The sequence below is a fragment of the Euleptes europaea genome, chromosome 3 (assembly GCF_029931775.1).
Source record: "Euleptes europaea isolate rEulEur1 chromosome 3, rEulEur1.hap1, whole genome shotgun sequence".
Taxonomy (NCBI): domain Eukaryota; kingdom Metazoa; phylum Chordata; class Lepidosauria; order Squamata; family Sphaerodactylidae; genus Euleptes; species Euleptes europaea.
In genome coordinates, this window is record NC_079314.1 from 10,516,452 (window position 1) to 10,538,260 (window position 21,809).

The window sequence follows — 21,809 nt, forward strand, 5'->3', positions numbered from 1 at the left end:
CTCAAAGGCCTTCCTTCCAGCTGCCATGCAGAATCCAAAACTTAACATGCCTTTGGGCAGTAACCAAGCTTTCAGGCCCTTTGCAGCAGGGAGGATCCAGAGAAACTGCCAACCCCTGGGGAAGCCCCCCCACCCCCGCCGAAGTTGCCCATAGTCCTCATTCCAAACACAGAGGTCTGGCTCTGGCAACAAAATTCATCAGCCAAACCACCCAGAAAGGACAGCCCTTCGATGCTTCCCCCAATCCATCCCTCTGCCTCTCCCGGCAGGAAGGCCAGCTGTGATGGAGATGACCTCTCAAAAACCGCCCCCCCCAACTTGTCCTATACACACATCAACCAACAGTGGCAGCTTCTGATACCCCGGAGGTCTTCAGCATCCCTGCTCATTTAGGATCAAGCTGCTTCCCATTTTGACAGAACCAGCAAGGGGGGGGAGAGAGCCTGTATCTCCACCCCACCCAATTGTGTAGGCAATTGCAGAATGGATGCTCTCAGCCTTATAGAGAGGGGAAAGAGAACTGCATGATCTCCAAGGACAGAGGCAGGAACAATCTGAATGCGGCCACTTTGAACCACTCCTCTCCCCCCACTCCCGGCAAATATTTCAGGAAAGGCCTCACTGTAAACGCAGGGGAGGGAGGGAGGTTTTGTGGAAGCGAGTGGGGTTTCTCCCCATGCCAGCACTGCCCACCCCACACTCCCCCCTGGAGGGCTGCTGCCTGTCCATGCCTGCTGCCCTGCACCACCAGCCCCTGGACTTCCCCCAAGCAGCAAAGGCCAAATTGCTTCAGTCCGGCCAAGGCAGACGTAGCCACTGAGGGCCAGCAGGGCAGACCCCAGACTCCCCCCACCGGGAGGGAGCCCCAGAAAAGGATCTCTGGTTGGGGGGGGCATGGTAGGGGGGCTGGCTTGCAGCTGACCAGTGAAAAGTGAGTTGCTGCTGCCCTCCCCCCCTCAAGCTTCATGTGCTATTTTTGAAATGTTAAGATGAGCCTACAGGGTCACTCTTCAGATGGCCAGCCCCACTGCGAAGGGCCCCCCTTGAACTCAATAAGGACGTGTGCCAAAGTCCCAATTCAGCCCCTCACAGGGAATCTCCCCACACAACAAGGCCCAGGCAGAGAAACAGAATAGTCTGGGGGTGGGGAGAGTGGAATCTGCTCTGCTGGGAAAGTCAACTGTAGGCCTGGTGGGGCAGAGGGGGCCCCTGGCCGCTGCAGCACACAGGAAGAAAGCTGTGGCACAGAGATTTGGGGGGGGCAGAACGTCCATGCTCCTCCTCCCCTTCCCCAAATCCAGAGGCCAGCTGCACTGAGGGGAGCACTCCATTGCCAGCAATGGAAGACACAGAAGGGAGTACAGCCAGGATTCTGGCTCGCAAAAGGGTGAGTGTCACGAGGCCCTCCCTCATCCAGCCATTGGGGGGTGGGCAGCTGCCAAGGCTTCTGCCAGTGGAGAAGGCAGGCCTGGGGTACATGGCCAGCTGGAATTGACCGTGCTGGAAGCCAAGCCCCCATGCAGACATAGGGCCTGCCTTTGGCCAGAGCAGCCTCCTGACCCTTCGAGGTAGCAGCCACCCAGCGCGCAAACCGCATAGCTCACTTGGGCCAAAGAAGGTTCCTCACTCAATGCCAGGGAGGGAAAGCTGAGGAGAACACAGCCCGTGTCCTTCGGAGGCACCGGAACAGAAGACTTTGACCTTCCTCCCCACTTGCTGGCACTTGGCCCCTTGACTAGTGGTTCACCTGGCACCAGATGTACCCCTACCAACAGCAGCTACAGCACATCAGAGCGATCAGCGTCCAGCTGCCCTCCCCAGTATCACAGAGGCAGCACCCTGCCCGTTGCTGGCGGGGTGGGAGTGAGGCACTGTTTGGGGCTGCCAGGCTTGTCGAGAATGAATCCTGGTGAGCAGGGCCCAGGAGCCACACGGCTGGTGCTGGGCGTGCTCTGCCCTTGGCTTAAGGCGTGATGAAGGCGTCCGCAATTGCTCTGGTGACGGCCCAAGCAGGAGAAAGACTCCCACAGCTTTCTGGGGAGTTGGTGCCCTTCGCACCGAGCAGGAGGAGTGGGAAACTTCCCGCAGGTTCTCGCTGTCGGCCGTCAACGAGGGTGGCTCTGCTGGTGGCAAGTGGGTCTCTCTCTCTCCCTGCTGGCCAAGGCCAGTCTGAATGAGAGAGCTGCCAAGCAGAAACCACAGCCGGCTTTGGCGCCTCCTGCTGGCCGGAGAGAGGATGTCCCATATCCAACACGCAAGTTGTGGGGCAACGACGCCCCCTCTAGAAAATGTGTCTTTTCCTGTCTGTCGTGTGGCAGTCTGTTGATCCAAAGAGATCCCCTCTGGTCCACAAGCATGCTCACCAGAAACCCCTCACCTGGCTCCATGGGGGGACGCCCCTCTGCCATCCAGAGAAATTTCCAAAGAAACGGTCCCCGTGGCAGGATACAGATCCTTTAAAAGCTACCGCCACAGCCTTGAGACTGTCCTCCTTTAAAATGCCGGTGGGGCTGGGAGCCGGAATGCTCCCGGCATGGAGAGCCCCCCACTTTCTCGCTCCTGCAAGTTCAGGACTCTTCAGGGCCTGGCTGCAGAAGGGGTGTGGGGAGGAGGCAGGGCCGGCGAAGTCTGTCCAGTCCCCCAGGAGCCAGGGTGCTGCAGAACCAGCAATGTGGGGGGCAGCCACAAAGAGCTCTCTCCGCGGCCCCCGCTGGCTCTTCAGCAGGCTCTCCGAGGGACTGCTGCCCGCCTACTCCCGGATGCTCGCCGAGTAGGAGAACTGGGGGAAGTGGGTCCTCTGGTCCGCCTCCAGGGAATCCAAGCTGTCGTCTGCGGGCAAAGAGGGAACGGATGGCGCTCAGCCCAGGGAGGGCAGAAAAATATGCTCCCCCCCTCTCTCAGGCCAGCCAAGAACCAGCCCTGCCCTGGCTCCAAACCCAACACCCACCAGGGAACAGGCTGGCCATGCTTCCGGGGGGTGGGGACGGGGCAGTCTGCCTTCTACTCACATCGGTCAGGTGGGGTGATGGTTATCGACTGTGCAGTGAACTCATCGTCAAAGTACCGGGTGTCGATTTCGGAGGTCACCTGGGGCTTGAAGGGTGGGATGAGCTGCAAGGGAAGAAGAATTGTTTTGTATACACTGACTTTCTCTACCACTAAAAGAATCAAACCGGCTTACAACCCCCTTTTCCTCCCCACAACAGACACCCTATGAGGTAGGTGGGGCTGAGAGCTGTGACTAGCCCAAGGTCACCCAGCTGGCTTCATGTGCCGGAGTGGGGAAACCAACCCAGTTCACCAGATCAGCCTCTGCTGCTCATGTGGAGAAGTGAGGAATCAAACCCGGCTCTCCAGATCAGAGTCCACTGTTCCACCGCTCTTAACCACTTAAGAGGCCCATTTGCTCCAGGACCCGGCCAGCCATGAGCCCCACACCCAATGAAGGACTGAGGGCTATAGAAGCTTGCCAGAACTCCCAGATCCACCCATTTAACCAACACTGCTCATGCTGGTGTTCCCTGGGTGGGTAAGGGGGTGTATGCCACTTGCTTCCCAGACACTCCCTCCCCCTACCTTTCTCTGAACCACATCTTGCCAGTTTACAGCTGCAAAGAATCGGTGCTCCATCACTTCCTTGGCATCGTTGGGGCCACCACCAAGCCTGCAAGATGCAAAAGGAATGGGTTCCCACTACCGAGGAGTGCATCCAGGGGCAACTCACAAGGAAGCAGGGCTTCCCCAACTTGCCAAAAGGCACAGCGACACAAACAGCACCGAGGGAGCCTCAGAACTGTCGCCGCCTCCCCCAAACCCAAACAGTTGAATGCTGGCCTCCGTCATGGGGAACAAACGGCCGCTCTACATTTTCTCCAGCCTGCCCCCGGAATGCGGCAAAAAACACCCGAGGCTCCCTGAATTTCACCCAACACAAACTCTGCAACAGAAACAAGATTCACTGGGAATTCACAACCGCCATAGAATTCTGACACACTCCCAGACTGGCCTGTTCGGTTAATGCTGCTTGTGTTCTACACCCCTGTTTTGAACTCAGGCATGGGCCAAAAGATGCCCCGTGGAGCCCCGGAGCTACCCAATAGCACACCGACCTCACCTCTGCTTGGGATCTTTCTTGAGCAGTCCGGCAAGGAGGGCCTTGGCCTCGGGGCTCAGCGTGCGTGGGAAGCGGATCTCCTCCATGAGGATGAGCTCAAAGAGGCGCTCGTGGTCTTGGTTGTAGAAGGGGAGGCGCCCGCACATCATCTCGTACATGACCACGCCCAGGCCCCACCAGTCAACGGCCCGTCCGTAATCGTTGTCTTCCAGCACCTGCAGTGGGATGATGGGGTAGGGTGGGTGGGGTAGAGAAGCAGGCCGCCCAGCACGCAGTGGCCCCCCTCAGAGAAGCGCTTTGGCTGCCACTTGCCCACTCTCCCTGCCCATCTCCCATTTCCCCCGCTGAAGCCCCCTGGAGAGCCTGCAGCCGTCATCTGCTGCAAGTGGACAGGGCGTGAGTGGCAGCCGCTCAGAAGGTAGCCTGGCTGGACCTTGCCTCACAAGCTAAGCCACACTGTTAGATCACAGGGAACACTACCAAGTCAGGCCCTCCTGGGCATCCCGGTTTGCTCTGACTAGCAACCGCTCTCCAGAGTTCTGCATTCGGGGCGGATGCTCAACAACTCAGCCAGGCACTACAGGGGTCTTCGCTCCCTTCTATGGGTCCCTTTGGACCAGTTGGCTGCACAAGCCACAGGACTTCCCCCTACCTCTGGGGCGAGGTACTCCGGTGTCCCACAGAAGGTTTTCATCGTGGCCCCATCGGTGATGCCCTCTTTGCACAACCCAAAGTCCGTGATTTTGATGTGTCCGTCTTTATCCAGCATAAGATTCTCCAGCTGGAAGGAACCAAGGCAGAGAGTTTGACAGCCACCAAGCACAGGGGATGCAAAGAAGAAGAGTCCCAGATCACCTGCTAATCTCCTGCTAATGGCAGGACAGCCTGCCATCAAACTACGTGGAACATGTTGACTATTTTGTATTACTAACTGCTATACTGGCTGTATCCTAAGTGGAACGTGGTGACTATCCTGTATTAGTAACTGCAGTCAAAAAATATTTGTATCAAGTCTTCTTGACGTTTGGGGACTGATGAAGAATTGAATTGAAGAAATTTGAAACAGCCGTATCCCCGAGTCATCTCTTAAAGCATCATCACCTGTGCTTTATTATCTTCAATACTAATACATCAGTTACTATTGGACTTTGTAGATACAATGTGATTTATTTTTGTTATGCTGTTGCTTATTACTTGTAGCTTTTCCAAAAAGAACTTTTTTGCACTGTGTAATTATATTGTTGTGTCGCTCCTGTGCTAATCTCCTGCTAATGGCAGGACAGCCTGCCATCAAACTACCACCAAGACAAACCACCCAGCCAAAGGCAACCTGATGTGGGGAGGGAGACACCATAAGCCACAGTTGCAGCACTGGTTTCCAGAGACAGCGCCTGGCACAGCTGGGCCCCTTCCTTAGATGAGGGGCCTCATCTAAGGAATATCCCCCCCACACACACACACAAGGGCAGCCCTTGCAGTGGTGTGGCCGGGTCTCAGAGCATCTCCCACTAGTCCCTGAGCAGAAATGCCGACTGGTCCAGCATCCTCACAATGCCTCAAAGGAAGGACATGGCATTACCTTGATGTCTCGATAAACAACATCCCGGGAGTGGAGGTACTCTAAGGCAGAAACAATCTCTGCCCCATAGAAACGGGCTCGGTCCTCAGTGAAGACTCGCTCTCTGGAAAGGTGGAAGAAGAGCTGGAGGCAGGAAGACAACAGAGGCACCTTGTGAGCAGCAGGGAAGATGAGCAGAAGCTGCCAGCAAACACGGGGTGGGTGGTTGGGCACCGAGTGTGTGAATATGGGCACACGGTTCCCCCCACAGTCCTCCCCTTCGATGTTATCCTGGCTGTTTAGTTTATTGTTTGGCTGGCACCCCCACTGTAACAAAATGATTAAGGGGCGCCACCAGAACTTTTAAATGTTGAGAATTTTAACTATAACTGTGATGCTTTAATTATTATAACATGCTGTGAGCCGCCCTGAGCCCAGGGTTGCTGGGGTGGGTCAGGATAGAAATCGAAAAATAAAACAAAAATAAAAACTATGGAATAGCAAGTCCCCTGGCAAGCCATTGAGCTGCTGCTGAGGGCTAGCACAGCGTCTCAGGAAAGTGTGGCAGACCTCTGATCAGTTCATAGGTTTTTTTTTTTTTTTTGCTGGTTTCACCTAGATGAGAGCCCCTATCAGGGTCATCAAGTTGGTCCATCTGATTGCACAAGGTTTTTCTTTTATCCTTGACAGTTAATTAAAGCACCTACAGAAGTACTAGGTTTACAGCCCTTTAATTTAGATTAAGGGTTAAATTTGACCTTCTAATCTTGCTCGAAAAAGGATAATGAGCATGTATCAGAGGTGGTTTCAGATGCATCAGTTTGATTACCTCATCCTTATGAATTTACCATTTATCTAGATGATCATCATAGAATGAGTTAGAAAGATGTAGCATAAGATAAAATTGCTATTTTTCTATATAAAAATGTTGTGATCAGCAAATCAGATTTCTCTGGATGGAACTCTAAGAAGGTATTAGATGAGGTTTCTATGTGTGTGTCTGTGACATGGGTTTACAGAAAAATTCATAAAAGCAGTTAAAGAAAACAATCTAAAATCGGTTTCGGAGGGCAGTCGTGGCGTTTGGCAGTAGAACAGCTAGATCGGAGTCCAGTAATGCCTTAGAGATCAACAGGATTCTATACCCAGTAAATCTTGTGGGTCTCTAAGGTGCTTCCAGACTCAAACCTAGCTAATCTGAAATCTGCTTTCCTTTAAATCTAATTTATTCAAATATGGTTGAGAAATGCTAGGAGATTTTATTGGCACTTGTTTTTACAGTTGCTGTATGGTTAATTTTCACATGCTTGTATTTTCTAACATCTTGTCTAATAAAGAGAATTATTTCTTCCTTCCTGCTTTGCTGGTGAGAGCTCAAAGAACCGAACTCATAATTAATTCATTTGTACTATGAAAATGAAGGGTTGCAAACAACTGTATCTTATGGATCTTGGAGATATCTGGGGCCAAACAGTTTAATAGAAGAATGCTGAGAGAGTCCAGAGTCTCTCATTAGATGCGAGAGTGACGGGGAAATTGTCTCGTTACCAAAGGACCCCTACCTCCCCTCCGTTGGCGTACTCCATGACAAAGCAGAGCCGGTCATTGGTCTGGAATGCATATTTCAGTGCCTGGGAAGGAAAGGAACCGAGTCACCACTGAGAAATGGCAGCTGCAGCCACTCCTGTGCGGCAGGGAAAGGTGGCAAAGACTCAGCCGCCACAGCCCTCCTGCTGGACCGAGGCCCCAGTCCACATACCGTGAGGAAAGGATGCCTTGTATTCTGCAGGACTCGGCTCTCGGTGACGGTGTGGGCCACCTCATCCTGGAAGGGAGAGAGAAAAATTGTCCATCACTTGACCTGCAGAATCAACACTTGACAAGCCCCAAAAGGCAGACATCACCCGTGCCGGGATCTTGGGCCCAGCCTCCAAATGAGCCCCTGCATGCAGGGAGGGCCACGATGGCACCCTCTCTGGGGGAGCTTTCTCAAGATGCCTCTCTCCAACTGGGCAGGGCATAAAAGGACTGCCAGCTGGACCCCAAGAGGTGCAATTTTCCTCCGCTTGGGAGCCAGGACTGGACAGCAACAGGGCACGGATGAAACCCTCATGCATAGCCCCTTGCAGCTGCAGGGAGACCTCTGGAGGCAGCTCTTGGAATCTTGCCTACAGATCAGGACTCAGAGCCATGCCCACCCCATATTTCTGTCCAGGACACTCCCTGCAGGAAGAAGTCACCAGCCCTCGGGAGCCTCCTGGCAGCTTTTCATGGGGCCCCTTCTGCCTTTCACCTGGACACCTGGCTGAGGCCAGGCCTGGTTTCCCCAGGCCATTCCCCATTCCCCCCCACTGGATTCTTGCCACAGCTCAACAAGACCTTGGCGATGATGACTTCCTTGCGCAGGATCTTCATGGCGTAGTAGCGCCCTGTGGCCTTCTCACGCACCAAGATGACCTTCCCAAAAGTGCCTTTGCCTAGGAGCTTTAGGTAGTCGAAATCATTCATGGTCTTTGGAGGAAGGAAAGAAGGAAGCAGAGAGGAAGGTCAGGCGCCTGCCAATGTCCACCTCTGCCACCCCGGACCCAAACGGCACATCGCAAGCAGAAGAATCTGAACAAAGCCTCGGCTTCTCACCGCCTTGGCCCGGGTCTGGGTCACGGCCACCACCTCCATCTCCTCTGCCCCGGTGCTGCCCCCGGGAGAGCCGCCCTGGTAGTCCATCCTGTCCTCTTCCGGCTCTTGGTTCTTTAAGCTGTTGGCAACCATCTGGATGGCACGGATCCACTCCTCACTGGGGACAACACAGGAGATATGGGCACTGGAGGCCACGCAGATGACAGGAAACGATCCGCCCGGCAAGGCACAGCAAAGCTCCGGGGTTCGATACTGCAGGGTGGCCAGGGGCCTCTAAGCGTAGAGACCCTGAGAGATGGGTTTGGCTAGCATTATGGGCCCCTCCGCAGCTTCTAGCCACCACCACCAGAGTCTGCACATGCAAATACCAAATTCCTCCAATTACTGGGTGTGGGGAACTCACAAAGGGTGTGGAAGGAGTTGCCACACCCACCCCGTGCTGGGAACGTCTGTACACCAGACACGAGACCCGGGACGCCTCTCTTTCCAGGAAGAGCCCCTGCCAAAGGCTCAAGCCCAGCCGACTAGGTCACGCTTGCACCCACATGGACACGCCCTCTGTCATGCTCACCGTTCATCAGGGGAGTCTACGTGGAATGTCCTCTCAATGACGGTTGTCCACTGGAGGCAGCGGATGATGAAGGTGTTGGGCCGGGGACGCTCCGCCTTCATGAGCTGGCATTCTGTGTGGCGGGCAGAAAGAGAGGCCTTTTGGGCTAGGGGTAGATGACAATCCCAGCATCTCCCTCCCCTGCCCAAAACAAGAACCCACCGAGCCTGTGACCCAGCTGCAAAAGCTTCACCCAGAGCGCATGCGGGGGAACCCCACGCTGCCCCTCCTCCCTCACAGCCTAGGACGGGCCTAGGAACAGCCTCCTGCACCTTATTGAGAAATATCAACAACAACAACAACAAAAAACCCGGCCCCACTAGATCAGACCAAAGGTGCAGCACCCAGTTTCACACAAAGGCCAGACACTGCTGCCTTCTCCCGAGCCAGTCTCCAGGCCTACCAAGGTCAGCCTTGCCTCCCTAGCTGGCAGGTACTCTTCAGGGTCTCCAGTACACAGAAGTCCCTCTCGTCCGCACCCATCTGGTCTTTTTAACTGAACCCAGCACTGCTGAGTGCCGAGCAGAAGCTCTCCCGCAGAGCTGCAACTTCATAGCTGTATGCCTCTCAGCTGTTTCCTCCTTGGCTGCTGAGACCCAGAAAACCTCCATGCCCATCACAGGCTGAACATGCGCAACACACCTGCCACAGAGAAGTCGTTCAAAGGGGGCAAGCTGTGCTCGGAGGTTTCAGGCTTCTCCTTGTACCCAATGAAAGACCCGTCACTCTTCAGCAGGAAATATCTGGGGCGCCAAGTTTTGATGTATTCACCTGGAAAGCACAAGGGTTGGGGCAAAGGACTCTTCAGAGAGATATGCACGGCTCCCCCTTCCCCGAAAGGAACGGTGGGCAGGTGACGCTCACCCTGGAGCTGACTTTCCAGCAGGGCCCTGCCGGGGCTCTGACTCCCGCACACAGAGTGCCCCGTCGCCTTCCCCAACTGCCCTGCCCTCAGATTCACACCCTTTCCCTGGGCAAGTGGAGGGGGCTCGGGTGGGATCGGCATCTACGCTAAACACTGTTTTCTAACATTTCAGCAGCCGACTCTTTCACACACAGAGGCCAAGAACCACTCTGAGGGTCAGCAAAGGCTTGGAAGCAGGCAGGCCCTTTCCAGCAACTTCCCAAAGCCCAGATGGAAGTTGCAGCGGCCAGAGCCCCACCCCTTCCAGTTGGCAACCCATACCCCAAATGGGGCTCGGGTCTCCCTTGCCTTTGCCTGGTTCAGCTCTTCTCTGCAGCCAGAAAAGCATTTCAGAAGAATGCGACTGAGGACATTCTGAGACACCTGGGATCCCAGCACAAGGCCTGCATTTTCACATTCACACAGCGCTCTCAGGGCAAGAGAGAGCGAGCAGGGAGGGCTTGCGCGTGTGCCCCAAAGCTGCGCTCTGCTCCAAGGACCAAAATAGCCCGCAGGAGGGCCTGGAGACCACCAGCTGCCTTCTATATTTGTCTGCAGGGAGAAGGAATGTGCTGGAACCCCAGCCCGGGGGGGGGGCGCATCACGGGTAAAGTGCCCGCTCAGGGGACAGCTGAGGATGAGGAGAGGAGAACCAAGTAGGGGTGGGGGGACGGGGACAAAGGGGCATTTCAGAACTGTAGAGCTGGGGCCAGCACTCAGGTGGGATCAGGGGGTCATTACAGCTTGGGCAACTGGTTACACATTTGTGAAGAGGGTCGGGATCAACAGGCACAGCACAGAGGGGGTGCAAAACAGAGACAATCAAGTTACTGGCAGCCCTAAATTGTGATTTAAAATTTTGTTGTTTACATGTTTTATGTGGTTTATTATTAACAAAATTTATATCCTGCCTTTCTGCCCTTATAAGAGCTTCCAAGGCAGTTAACAATTTAAAACACAGATAAAATTACATCAAGTGGGGGTGGAAAGTGCCACTGACTTACAACTGCCACTGACTTTCAAGGCCAGAGACGTTCAGCGGTGGCTGGCCATTGCCTGCGTAGGAAACCTGGACTTCCTGAGTGGTCTCTCATCCAAATATTAACCAGGGTCGACCCTGCTTAGCTTCTGGGATCTGATGAGATCGGGCTAGCCTGGCCCATCCAGGTCAAGGCAGAGACAGACAGAGGTGGTTTGTCATTGCCTGCCTCTGCATAGTGATTTGGACTTCCTTGGTGGTCTCCCATCCAAGTACTAACCAGGGGCAACCCTGCTTAGCTTACGAGGTCTGACAAGATTAGGCTAGCCTGGCCCATCCAGGTCAGGGCAAAAAAATTACACTATGAAACCATTAAACTCAACTCCCCCAAGCATACATCATTAAAACAATTTTTAAAAGAGTAAAAATCAAGAGTAAAATATATATACAAAACATAAAAACATTGGTTAGGAAGGAGGGATCATTGAGGGAATGCCAAACGAAAGAAAAAAATGTTCACATGCTGGCAGAGGATGGCAACGTAAGGGGACAGATGAATCTCCCTGGGTGCCACAACCGAGAAGGCCCTCTCCCAGCTTGCCACCCCCCGATCTCAGAAAGCAGGGGCACCCAAAGCAGAGCCTCCAGAGAGCACCATAATGATCAGGCGGGTTCATAAGGAATTTGGTAGTCCTGCAGGTATGTTGGCCCCAAACTATACATGGCTTTGAAGGTCAAGACCAGCACCTTGAATTGTAACCCAGAAACAGACTGGGGGCCAGCGTAGATGGACCAAGTGATACAGTCCCTACAACCCACTCCTTACAACATCCTGGCTGAGCATCATGTACCAAGTGATGCTTCTGGACACTTTTCAAGGGCAGTCCCACATGGAGCACACTGCAGTAGCCAGGGCATGCAGCACTTTCCTGCCCAGGAAAGGCTGCAGCTGGCTAACCAGTTGAAAGTGGATAAAAGGCCCTCTTGGCCACAGCTGACACCCGCTTATCCAGCAGTAGGCCTGGGTCCCAGAGCACTCGCAGGCTACAGACCTGTTCCTTCAAGGGGAGTGCATCCCCATCCAGATCAGGGGACACCTTAAATCCTGGGTCAGGCCTTCTGCCCACCAGTAGCACTTTTATCTTGTCAGGATGCAGCTTCAGTTTATTATGCTGTAAGCTGCTTTAAACTGCGTAAGGAAGAAAAGCTGCTGATAAATGTTTTAAATAAATAAAAATAAATAAGGGTGCCCCTAATTAATTCCACTGAGCAATTCCTCACCTGCATTGCACATTATGCTCCCCCAGTACACTAACCCAGCCAGAGAGATGGGCTGGTCTGAAAATTGTAGCTGAAATGTGTTTTATTGTTTCCACAAGAAGTTTCTAAACATTCACTGTGTCATTAAATTAACAACAACAATAAATGGGTGCCACTGCCATATAATATTAGGCAAGCTTTGCAGTTTCAATGCGGTCGTGTTTTTCAGGTGATGCTCCCTAGGAATGGTGTGAGGGAGCACACCGATGTTTCACAAACACGTATAACGATCCATACAGTTATAACTGTAAAAAATACAGGTATTCGTTCACCTAACTGGTTGAGCCAGTCAAATCAAAATTAAATTCTTCTATCTCCTCTCACATGATGGAAGGGAGACTGTCAATCCCTCCCCCCCCCAAAAAAAAATCAGATACAGAACTAACAGGTGCCTCACTGGCCTCCATGGAAGAAGAATTACAGGTCAGCGGGTACCCAAGTTCACGGCCTGTCAGGAAGGGCCAGAGCTACATTTTTTTTTAATGGGGGCAAAAGAACCAAATGATGCCCCCATATATTACATACATATTTTCCTTTATATATACATATATAATCAATCAATATAATATACATATATAATCAACAACTCTTTTAAACAATAGAATAAATTGTGTAGACCTCTATGAACTGTTAATTGTTAATTAATAATTACACTTTTACATTATCTTAGCTATCTATGAAAAGTTACACTTTTGGCACTTGTCAAGAGTATAAGCTGGCGGGGCTGACAGAGGAGAGAAGGCTCAGAGCCTGGAGGATCGGGCTGCTGCCCCTCCATGAGATCAAGGATGGGGAGGAGTCCATTGACAGAAGGGTTGTTGGATGGCCATCTGTCAGCAATGCTGATTCTATAACCTTAAGCAGATGATGAGAGGGAGGGCATCTTGGTCATCTTCTGGGCATGTACTGGGGGTCACTGGGAGTGTGGGAGGGGGAGGTAGTTGTAAATTTCCTGCATTGTGCAGGGGGTTGGACTAGATGACCCTGGCGGTCCCTTCCATGATTCTATGATGAGACCCCACATTGGGATGGGGAGACCAGTCGGAGGGACAACAGTGTGGACAACTCCCCTAACGAGAATGGATGGCTTAACAGTAACCAACAAGCTAGAGTTGGTGGGTGGGGTGGAGGTGGTGGTGACTTCAGGGGGAAGCGCTCAGGTCCTCACAGAATTCCTTTTCCTGCTGGGAGCCAAGGGAGTTCATAGCCATGTATGTTCAGTTTTAGGAGGACAGACTAACGGACTCAAGAGGCACGATGAGTGGCAAGTCAGCCCAGAACAATGCAATGGGCAGCAGCCCTCTGTGGGGGGGGGGGGCTTGGCAAAGGAAGGCCTTTGGCAATACCCACTGTCTCCTGGCCAGGCTAGTCCAATCTCATCGGATCATGGATGCTAAGCAGGATCGGCTGCAATCAGTATTTAGATGGGAGGCCGCCAAGGAAGTCCAGGATCTCTACACAGAAGTAGGCCATTTCAAACCACTTCTTGCCTTGAAAACCCTACAGGGTCGCCAGAGGTTGGCTGCAACTTGACAGTTAAATGAAAAAAAGCCTGTCTCCTTTACCTGCAGATGGCAAGGATTGAGCCAGGGACCTTTAGCATGGCCCTCTCTGCTCGAACTGATGAAGCTGCCAAGTTAGACCCACTGGTTCATCTATCCCAGTGTGATCTACTGATTAGGAGCAGCTCTTCAAGATGCTAGGATTTCCCTTAACTGAAGAATGTTGCAGTGCTTTGCATATCAAGATAGTAACGTGGGCCATGCCACCATGAGAGGGTATACAGAAGGTCCCAGGTTCAATCCTTGGCATCTCTACCCCACCCGCGCTGCTCTCCCCACCTACCCCCAGGAAAGGAGTGGTGAGATGGGGAAGGGTGAGGACTTTCCTCCAGCGGGGGGGGGGGAAGGGCTGGGACGGGATCCCCAGTCAGCCGGGGGCAGGGGTGTACACCCTGGTGTGCTGAACGGGGGCCAGCCAGGATGCCACTCATCTACGCCTCATTCGGCTCTCCTCTGAGCGGCAGTGCGGCTGCCCTGTCTGCATGTGCCACCCAGGGCAGGTGCCCTCTTTGCCCCCTCCCCGCAGAACCGGCCCTGCTGTCAGGCACTGTTCTTTCAGGACGTGTCTCCAGTGTCGGGGCCTTCAAATGTCAGGGAAGCACACGCCACAGTGTCTCAAAATTGTCAAAAGTATTATTTCAGTAATGAGAAGTTACACATGCAGTTTTAAATTTGTTTGAACATAACTTTTAAACCGCTTTATTGGTCTCCTACTTCAAATATTTCAGTTCGAGCATTTTTTTAAAAAATTGAAACATAAGAGACATGGGATTCTTTAAAAACTTGTTTACCAGACCTGAGGATATAAAAAGTTAAATCAGATCACACTGTATTTAGGGGATCAGTTAGTTTTCTGGATAACCTTTTGGAAAATTTTCCAACTGTTGCAACGGTCAGTGAACAACAGTTGGAAGGGGCCAAGCAGCCACGTAATCTGCACCCAAGATGTCAGTGCTACCCACCCACTCCTCCAGCCTCCCCTCTCCACCTTGGCCTCTCACTGGAGCTAGCGGAGAGTCCAGGCAACTGGCCAGAAAGCCGGGGGGGGGGTTCCCCTTCTGCCCTAGCAGCTGCACAGCGAGACTCCTGGCTGAGGCTCTGGCTCAAAGGCAGAAACAGCAGTGGGACAGGAGACTGGTAACACCAGCCTGCCCCTGGGATCAAGGGAGAGACAGAGACTCCGCAGCCTGCAAATGAGGATCCCCAGTATTTGGCGACCTGCCTTCAGAAAACAGACAACCACAAAAGCATCTCTCTAAGCCCCAGTGATTAAAGGTCAATCCTGTTAAGCGGGGCTTGCCTTATTCCAGGGCTTTTATGCACTTCCTGTGGGAGTCTCAAGGCAAACTCAAAGGCCACCTCTCTCTGCGTGTAATCCAACCAGAACATTCTGGCAGACACCCCCAAGGGGGAGCACCTTACGTACTGGGGAGGAGAACCTCCCCAAGAAGGCAAAACCCTCACCACTTAGCCCCTTCCTATGAGGGGGGGGGGATTGCTCACCTCTCTTGTGCAGCCACCCCTCCTTGACGACAGACACCTCATTCATGTTGATGTGGTGGTCACGTCACTTCCCTCTTGTAGGGTTCTGAAAAGGCCTTGACTCTGGTGACCTGCAGGAGAGAAGAGGAATGGCTCAGGACTCATGCCGCAGGGTGACAAGCAGTGGGTGCCGCCCCCCCAGGTCAAACCACACTCCACCCCAGTGGCCTGTGGACCAACAAAGCTCCCCCAAGATGTGTGACTGGCCCCCTGGGCAAGGCTGGCTGGGCAGCAGCCCCTCCCTCCCTCTGCCTTCTCCACAGCTGCCAGAAGCAGCAGAATAATCTCGTGGAGCTGGGAGTTGTCATCTCCAGGGCCAGAGCATCCCCCAGGCAACCACCAGCCAGGGTGGATAAAAAAGCAATTACATTAAAAAAATCATTTATTTTATTTAAATCAGATTTTTAAAATAAAACTTTTTTGAGGAAAAATCTATCTAAAGATAGTTTTCTATTTAAGATCCATTGCAGTCCAAAGGTTATTCATCATGAAATAAGGATTAGCTTTTAAATATGTAGCATAAGGCTGTGTGTGTGTGTGTGTAAAGTGCCGTCAAGTCGCAGCCGACTTATGGTGACCCCTTTTGGGGTTTTCATGGCAAGAGCCTTAACAGAGGTGGTTTGCCAGTGCCTTCCTCTGCACAGCAACCCTGGTATTCCTTGGTGGTCTCCCATCCAAATACTAACCAGGGCTGACGCTGCTTAGCTTCTGAGATCTGATGAGATCAGGGTAGCCTGGGCCATCCAGGTCAGGGCAGCATAAGGCTGTATATTCATGCAAAGTTTAAATTTTTTGGTAAATGAATTCCATTAATCCATTCACAATGTCATGCTCTTCCAGAGGTTTTTGAAGATTATTTTGGACAATTCTTCTGTCTAGAAGATATTGCTAGCTTTTGCAATTCTCAAAACTATGAATTTGTGTCTGCAGATAACACGCCCCTCCTTCATAGCAAAAATGTTATAAAATAAACATATAGAGTTAAGAAAATGACCTTTATTCCATTGTTCCTTTGCAAATCTATGTACACCAAATCAACCCCTTACCTCTTAAGTGCTAAGTTTCAAGAAGTTCAATGAATAGAAGATTGTTTGGAGTGGAATAGATCTGCACAAGGAGTTAAGTGTGAGGAGGAGAGGGGCAAGCAGTAAAAATGAAAGTGAAACCTTTTGCGCAGAATACTCCACCAGTCTTTGGATCTTTGTATAGCCTGAGGTTTATCATATTATTCTCTCCCTGGAAGAGAAAACCTATAATGGCAGCAGGCTGTAAAAGAGACCCAGTTTGGGAATATTTTAATGAAGTTCCTCTACCTATGGGTAAGGCAGGCATGCACGCAAAATGCAAACCCCGCAACAAAGAAATGCCAGGTCTGGTGGCCTGAATGAAACTGGAGATAATTCACCTCACAATCATTTCATAATTATCTATCTACCTATTTTTAACAGTATCACCAAAACAGTATTTTTTTTATTTAATGGAAAAAATCTGAAAAGATATTATTCTAAAAATGAAACCTTCATCTGGTTGTAAATATTAGGATTATACCAGCAAGAATGAGTCTTCATGTAGGAAACCATGATTTAAATTGTGATTTAAATCAAATCCATCCTGCTGCCAACCAACCAACCAACCTCACCCAGAGGGAACTTCAGAGGACCCCAGCCCCTCCACCAGGGCCAAAGAGATGAGCAAAGCCTGCTTGCCCAGATTTCTGGGCCTCCAGGCAGATCGCCTCCCCCCCCTCCCCCCCACGCCCTTTACACCTCTGTTTTCAATTTCCCTTGAGGCCTTATCTGCCCCTGTGCCTTGCCCTGCTATCAGCAGTGATAAGGAGCCCAGGGAGATAAGAGGCCTTCCACATGCTCAGATCAAAGAGCCTGGCTGGAGAAAAACATCCACCCTGGCAGCAAAAACAAACAGCTGGAGAAAGATTAATTCCAGGCACCTGACGGCATTAACGCTGGGGTCAGACAGGAGCCTCAGGAGGCTGCCAGTAAGCCAGTGGCAGGGGGCAAGGAGGGATTCTGCCTACCACCTGCAGACAATACGGCAACACTCAAGAGGCCAGTGCAGCTAGGAACGGGGGTGGTGGTGGTGATTGCATGTCTGTGTCACATCCCAGCTCAGAGCTCATGCTCAAAAGAACCTCACAGCAAGGCCTGTTTGGGGCTGCTTCTGAATGGAGGCGGGGAGAAACCCCACACAGCAATACTATGATGATTGGGGGGAGGGGGGAAATCCCATGCCCATAGAAGGCTGGCAGGTCAGGGAAATGCTGAGGCAACACTCCCTCCCTAACCAGCTACTTTACACTGGTCGGGGTATTCACTTTTGTTTTACTTCAATTGTAGTTTTCCCCAATGGGGACCCAAACTGGCTTGTTCCATTCTCCCTTTTATCCTCACAACCACCGCTGAGATTGTTGAGGCTGAGTGTGCATGACTGGCCCAAGGTCAGCAGGCAAACCTCCATGGCACACAAGTGGGGATTTGAGCCTGGGTCTCCCAGATCCTACTCCAACCGCTGCACCACCCTGGCTCTCAGATATGGGAGAGGAGTCTGCCATGCATTCTGAGGATAGGTCAAGAGTGGTGCCTCCCTGTTTGGAGGGCCCCTCTTCACCTCGCCCAGCTTCCACGGAGCATCTGCCTCCTCCCCCGCTGCCATGAGGCAGGCACAGCCAAGACAGCAGTCAAAGAAAACCTCACGCCTGAGCCGAAAGGAGAGCTTTCCTCTGTGCTGCTGACAAGGAAAAGCCCACCACCGCTCCCTTGGCCAGGCACCTGCTTGCGAAACACAGAACAGCGCTTGCTCGTTTCCACACAGGCCGGCCACTGGAGTTGCAACAGGACTTCCAGGCATTTGCGTAACTGTGTGTAGAAGCCCTGCAGGCCGCCTGGAGCAGCCACATTTCCCATGTGTCTGGAGGCCGAGAGGGACTGGGGGGAGGGAAGGGCAAAGTTCCACGTGGCTGAACAAGGAGACTCTGCACACCCCTCCCTCTTCTTTGCTCCCCACCCCACCATTTCAGACCACTTCTTTAATCGCACCTTTACTTTGCACGTGTCTCTTTCTCTCCTGGAGCCCGAGGAACACGGCGTTTGGGTTCTTTAAGGGGGCAATAAGATCCGGAGACCTCATCTGGATCAAGAGGGCAGGGATCGGGGTCGGATCCTGGAAGCAGAGCACTACCGGATGTCAACAAAGACAAGGTGAACAACTAAGAATGGGTCTGGGGGTTTTATGAACTCACAACATGGAACTTAATGGATCTATATAAGCCACAAGGTACAATGCTGGAATATGAGGAGCTACCATTTCAAAAAGTTGTGGTTCATATAAAGAGGTGCTGCTCAAGTGCCCAGCTACCAAACATTTCTCCCCGGGAAAGAGGACCCTTCTGCTTGAGTAGGGTCTTAACTGCCTGGCTCAACTCAGTTCTAGCTCTTCAGGAAGGGGACACTTCCAGCCCAGCTGTTCACCATCCTTTAACAGAAGAAGCCAAAGATCAGACCTGCAGGCTCCAGAGGCCCAAACTGGCCATGAGAGACAGCACTGAGTCAGGCGCGGCACCGGGACACTTCTCAAAGTGAAGCAGCCAGAAGCCAGCAAGGGCAGGGCAACCTTAGGGGGCATCCCAGTCCAGTTCTACAGGCACTGACAGACCTCTCAAGAGAAGTCTGGGGCAAGACCTGGTAGGTCCCAGTTGGTGAAGATAAAGGTGTGATGGAAGCAGGGACCGAGCACCTCTGAAGGGTCTCAAGAGCCTCCATTACTCGGTTGGAAGCTCAATGGTTATGAAGGCTACCCTCTGATAAATGAAGAAAAGGCCAGCGCTGCTGAGGATGTGTGTGGAGATGCGTGGCCCTCCTCAGGGAAGGGAGGACCACAATCTCTCTCACTAAAGAGAGGGGGCAGTGCCACCCCGCCCTGGTTTGTCCATCATCTCCCCCCGCCCCCCAAACAGTGTGGCTGCTGACTTGAAAATGCTGCCACAGCACGGTGCTGCTCCCAACAGCCTGGTGGAGCAGATGGGAGGGAGGCTGGATGGCTGGCGAAGCACGGGTGACTCAGACATCGCAAGCACAGGGGTTGTTGACGCACTCCAGGATGTGACCCTGTGGAAGGGGAAAGGAGAAGGCGGGACTTGTGGCAGAGGGAGGGGGGAAGGAGGCCAGAATAGGGCTGCATGCAGTGAAATTCAGGCAAAGGGGAGGGATCTAATCATCCTGTGGGGGAATACAGCCCTGAAGACCACCACTGTCAGGAACCCCGGGAGGCACGGCTGCCACCAAGCGGGCAGGACACGGCAGCTCACCCTCACCACCAGCCAACCACCACCGCACCACCATGGGTCTTTCCCCATCATGACCGACAGCGACTGGACACCACAGTTGAAAGAAAATCCAGAATGGAACCTGATCATGGGCCTCTCTCATTTTGGACAGCATGTCTACAATCGGGGGCTGAAAATACCACTGCTGTGCCACCTGTGAAATGGGTGTGCCTCAGAGAACCAGGCAGCAGGTCTGGTTGGAAGCTGCAGGGGAAAAAGGCAGAGGTGGAAACTGCAGCTGGCCAGAGCACTGAGATGAAGGGTGGGAGGCCACCAGCCGGGGTTCAATATAACACTGCTCCCCCCCCCCCCCCGGCAACAGTCAGCCACCTGGGAACCTAACCTTTGGTCCTAACAAAAAAAGAAGAAGAAGGAGGCCCCGCTTTCCTTCTACTGAAGCTTTAGTCCACTCCAGGCCGAACACAAAGGTGATTCTGTTTCAGGACCGAAGAACTTGGGACCTGGTGGGCACCCAGCATGAAAGAAGGGGGCCAAGGCACACGTGTGGGCACCACCCCCTGTCAAAATCCAGCCCCACATCAGGCCCCAGGAAAGCTTCCCAGGTTCCCCATTGCCAGCCCCTACAGCTCCCCATCCCCAAGCCTTCCAGGAAAAGGCTGGAACAGCTGACGCCGCCCTCTCCAAAGTCACTCTCCAAAGTCTCCCAAAAGAGATCCCAAGGCTGGCTGCCCCAGAGCGCGGCCACGGAGGGGGAGGAGGGGGGCGCACGGTCCTGGGGTGGGGTGGGGGGGAACAAACCTGCCCGTCCGCCAGCGCTTCCTAAATGGCAACGACCGGAGCCGGAGCTATTTTTAGAGGCCCGCCTGGGCACTGGTACAAAGCCCCTTCGCACAAACCCTGCCCCCCCCCACCCAGGGCGGCGCTTGGGGGGGGGGGACACACGGAGATCGCAGCACGCTACGGCCAGCAGAGGAAGAGGGGAGCCCCGGCAGCTTCCCCGAAGGCCGGCCCCCGGGGGCAGCCGGCGGAGGCCCCGGCTCTTCCGCTCCCCCAGCCGGAGTGACAGCCAGCCCTCCAGCCCGGGCATCTCTCCCGCCAGGCGGGCGGGCAAAGGCCCGGCGATTGAAGCCAGGCACCGACCCAGAGTGCAGCCCTGAAGAAGGGAGGGGGGGGGCAGAGGACTAGCCAAGCACCCCTCGCTCTCGGGGCCGCCACGCCTGGTGGCAGGGAGTTCCGCAAGCACGCGTCCTGCCTGCAGCTGCTGGCCCCGGGCCCCGTCCCCCGTCCGGCTTGGCCGTGCTGGCTGCCCGGGGCCAGGTCGCAGCCGCAGCCAGGCCCCGAGAGCGACGAAGGCGCTCGGCGGGAGGGCAACCTGCGTGCGGAGCCCCAAAGCCGCGCTCCCCCCCAGGCAACCTCGCAGGGCTGTTGTGTAGACAAAGAGAACAGAACACGACCCCCCCCCCCTGGCGAGGCCGGGCCAAGGTCACTCGGCAGCCCGAGAGGCGAGCCGCCTCCACCGCCCCCCCCCCCCCGCCGCAGCAGGCGCCCGGCCCGGCAGCCACCCCCTTTCCTCCCGCGACTCGATGGTTTGGTCCACTCCCCCCCTCCGACAGCCGCCCACAGCACCACCACAAAGGCGTCCCACAATGCCCCGCGCGGCGCGGCCGAGACCATTCTTCGCGCGGAGTGCGGGGGGGGGGGGCTACGGGGAGGCCGCCTCACCTGCCGCCGGCGTCACCTCAGGGCCATCCTCAGGTCCGCCGCCGCCACCGCTCCTACACCGACGGCGCCCGCGCTCCCGGAAACCCCACCCCCGCCGGGCCCACGCATGCAGGAAAGGAGGGAGGGCGAGCGGGAGGCGGGCGGGGCTTACTCGCGCCTCTGAAGGGGAATGCAAGAAGCCCCAGCGTACCCGCCGCTACCTTTTCGCCTCTGCGCAGGCGCGTCCGAGCCGCCCTCTGCTGCGCAGGCGTGAAGGGGGCCCGGCGGAAAGGCGGAACGGCGCTTGCGCGGAACCGCCGCGTCGCTCAACGCGCATGCGCTGCCGGGGGTGGGGTGGGTCCACGTCCGCACCTTGGCCGCCTCTGACGCCGCCTCCGCGGAGCCACGTGCTCCGCTTGCGGAGGGAAGGAGTGGGTGCCTCAGCGGCTCCCTCAGTAGGGTTGCCAACTCTGGGTTGGGCTATTCCTGGAGATTGGGGAGGGCGGGGTTTGGGGAGGGGGGACCTCAGCAGCGGGAGTGTGATGTCCGCAGAGTCCACCGTGCAAAGCATCCGTTTTCTCC

At 54.1% G+C, this 21,809-nt stretch overlaps 1 protein-coding gene across 1 annotated transcript; it reads right to left on the reverse strand.

The window, feature by feature from the left end:
- Positions 1-2,724: 2,724 nt before the first annotated feature.
- On the reverse strand, positions 2,725-15,278 carry AKT2 (AKT serine/threonine kinase 2). The gene is made up of 13 exons (XM_056846996.1): positions 15,188-15,278; positions 9,562-9,690; positions 8,881-8,992; positions 8,310-8,466; positions 8,052-8,183; positions 7,432-7,497; positions 7,235-7,303; positions 5,694-5,816; positions 4,767-4,895; positions 4,115-4,329; positions 3,577-3,664; positions 3,009-3,111; positions 2,725-2,829 (listed from the first exon to the last, which is right to left on the reverse strand). Exons 1-13 carry the CDS (start codon positions 15,231-15,233, stop codon positions 2,750-2,752), a joined length of 1,449 nt encoding a protein of 482 aa, XP_056702974.1. The 5' UTR covers positions 15,234-15,278; the 3' UTR covers positions 2,725-2,749.
- Positions 15,279-21,809: the final 6,531 nt, after the last annotated feature.

Bases quoted from the DNA above. Each gene is read 5' to 3' on its own strand.
- AKT2 (XM_056846996.1), bottom strand. From the start codon at position 15,233: ATGAATGAGGTGTCTGTCGTCAAGGAGGGGTGGCTGCACAAGAGAG. The intron at 9,691-15,187 runs GTGAGCAATCCC...TGTGCTTTCCAG, and splicing joins GGGGTGGCTGCACAAGAGAG to GTGAATACATCAAAACTTGG. The intron at 8,467-8,880 runs GTGAGCATGACA...TGTTGTCCCCAG, and splicing joins GTAGACTCCCCTGATGAACG to TGAGGAGTGGATCCGTGCCA.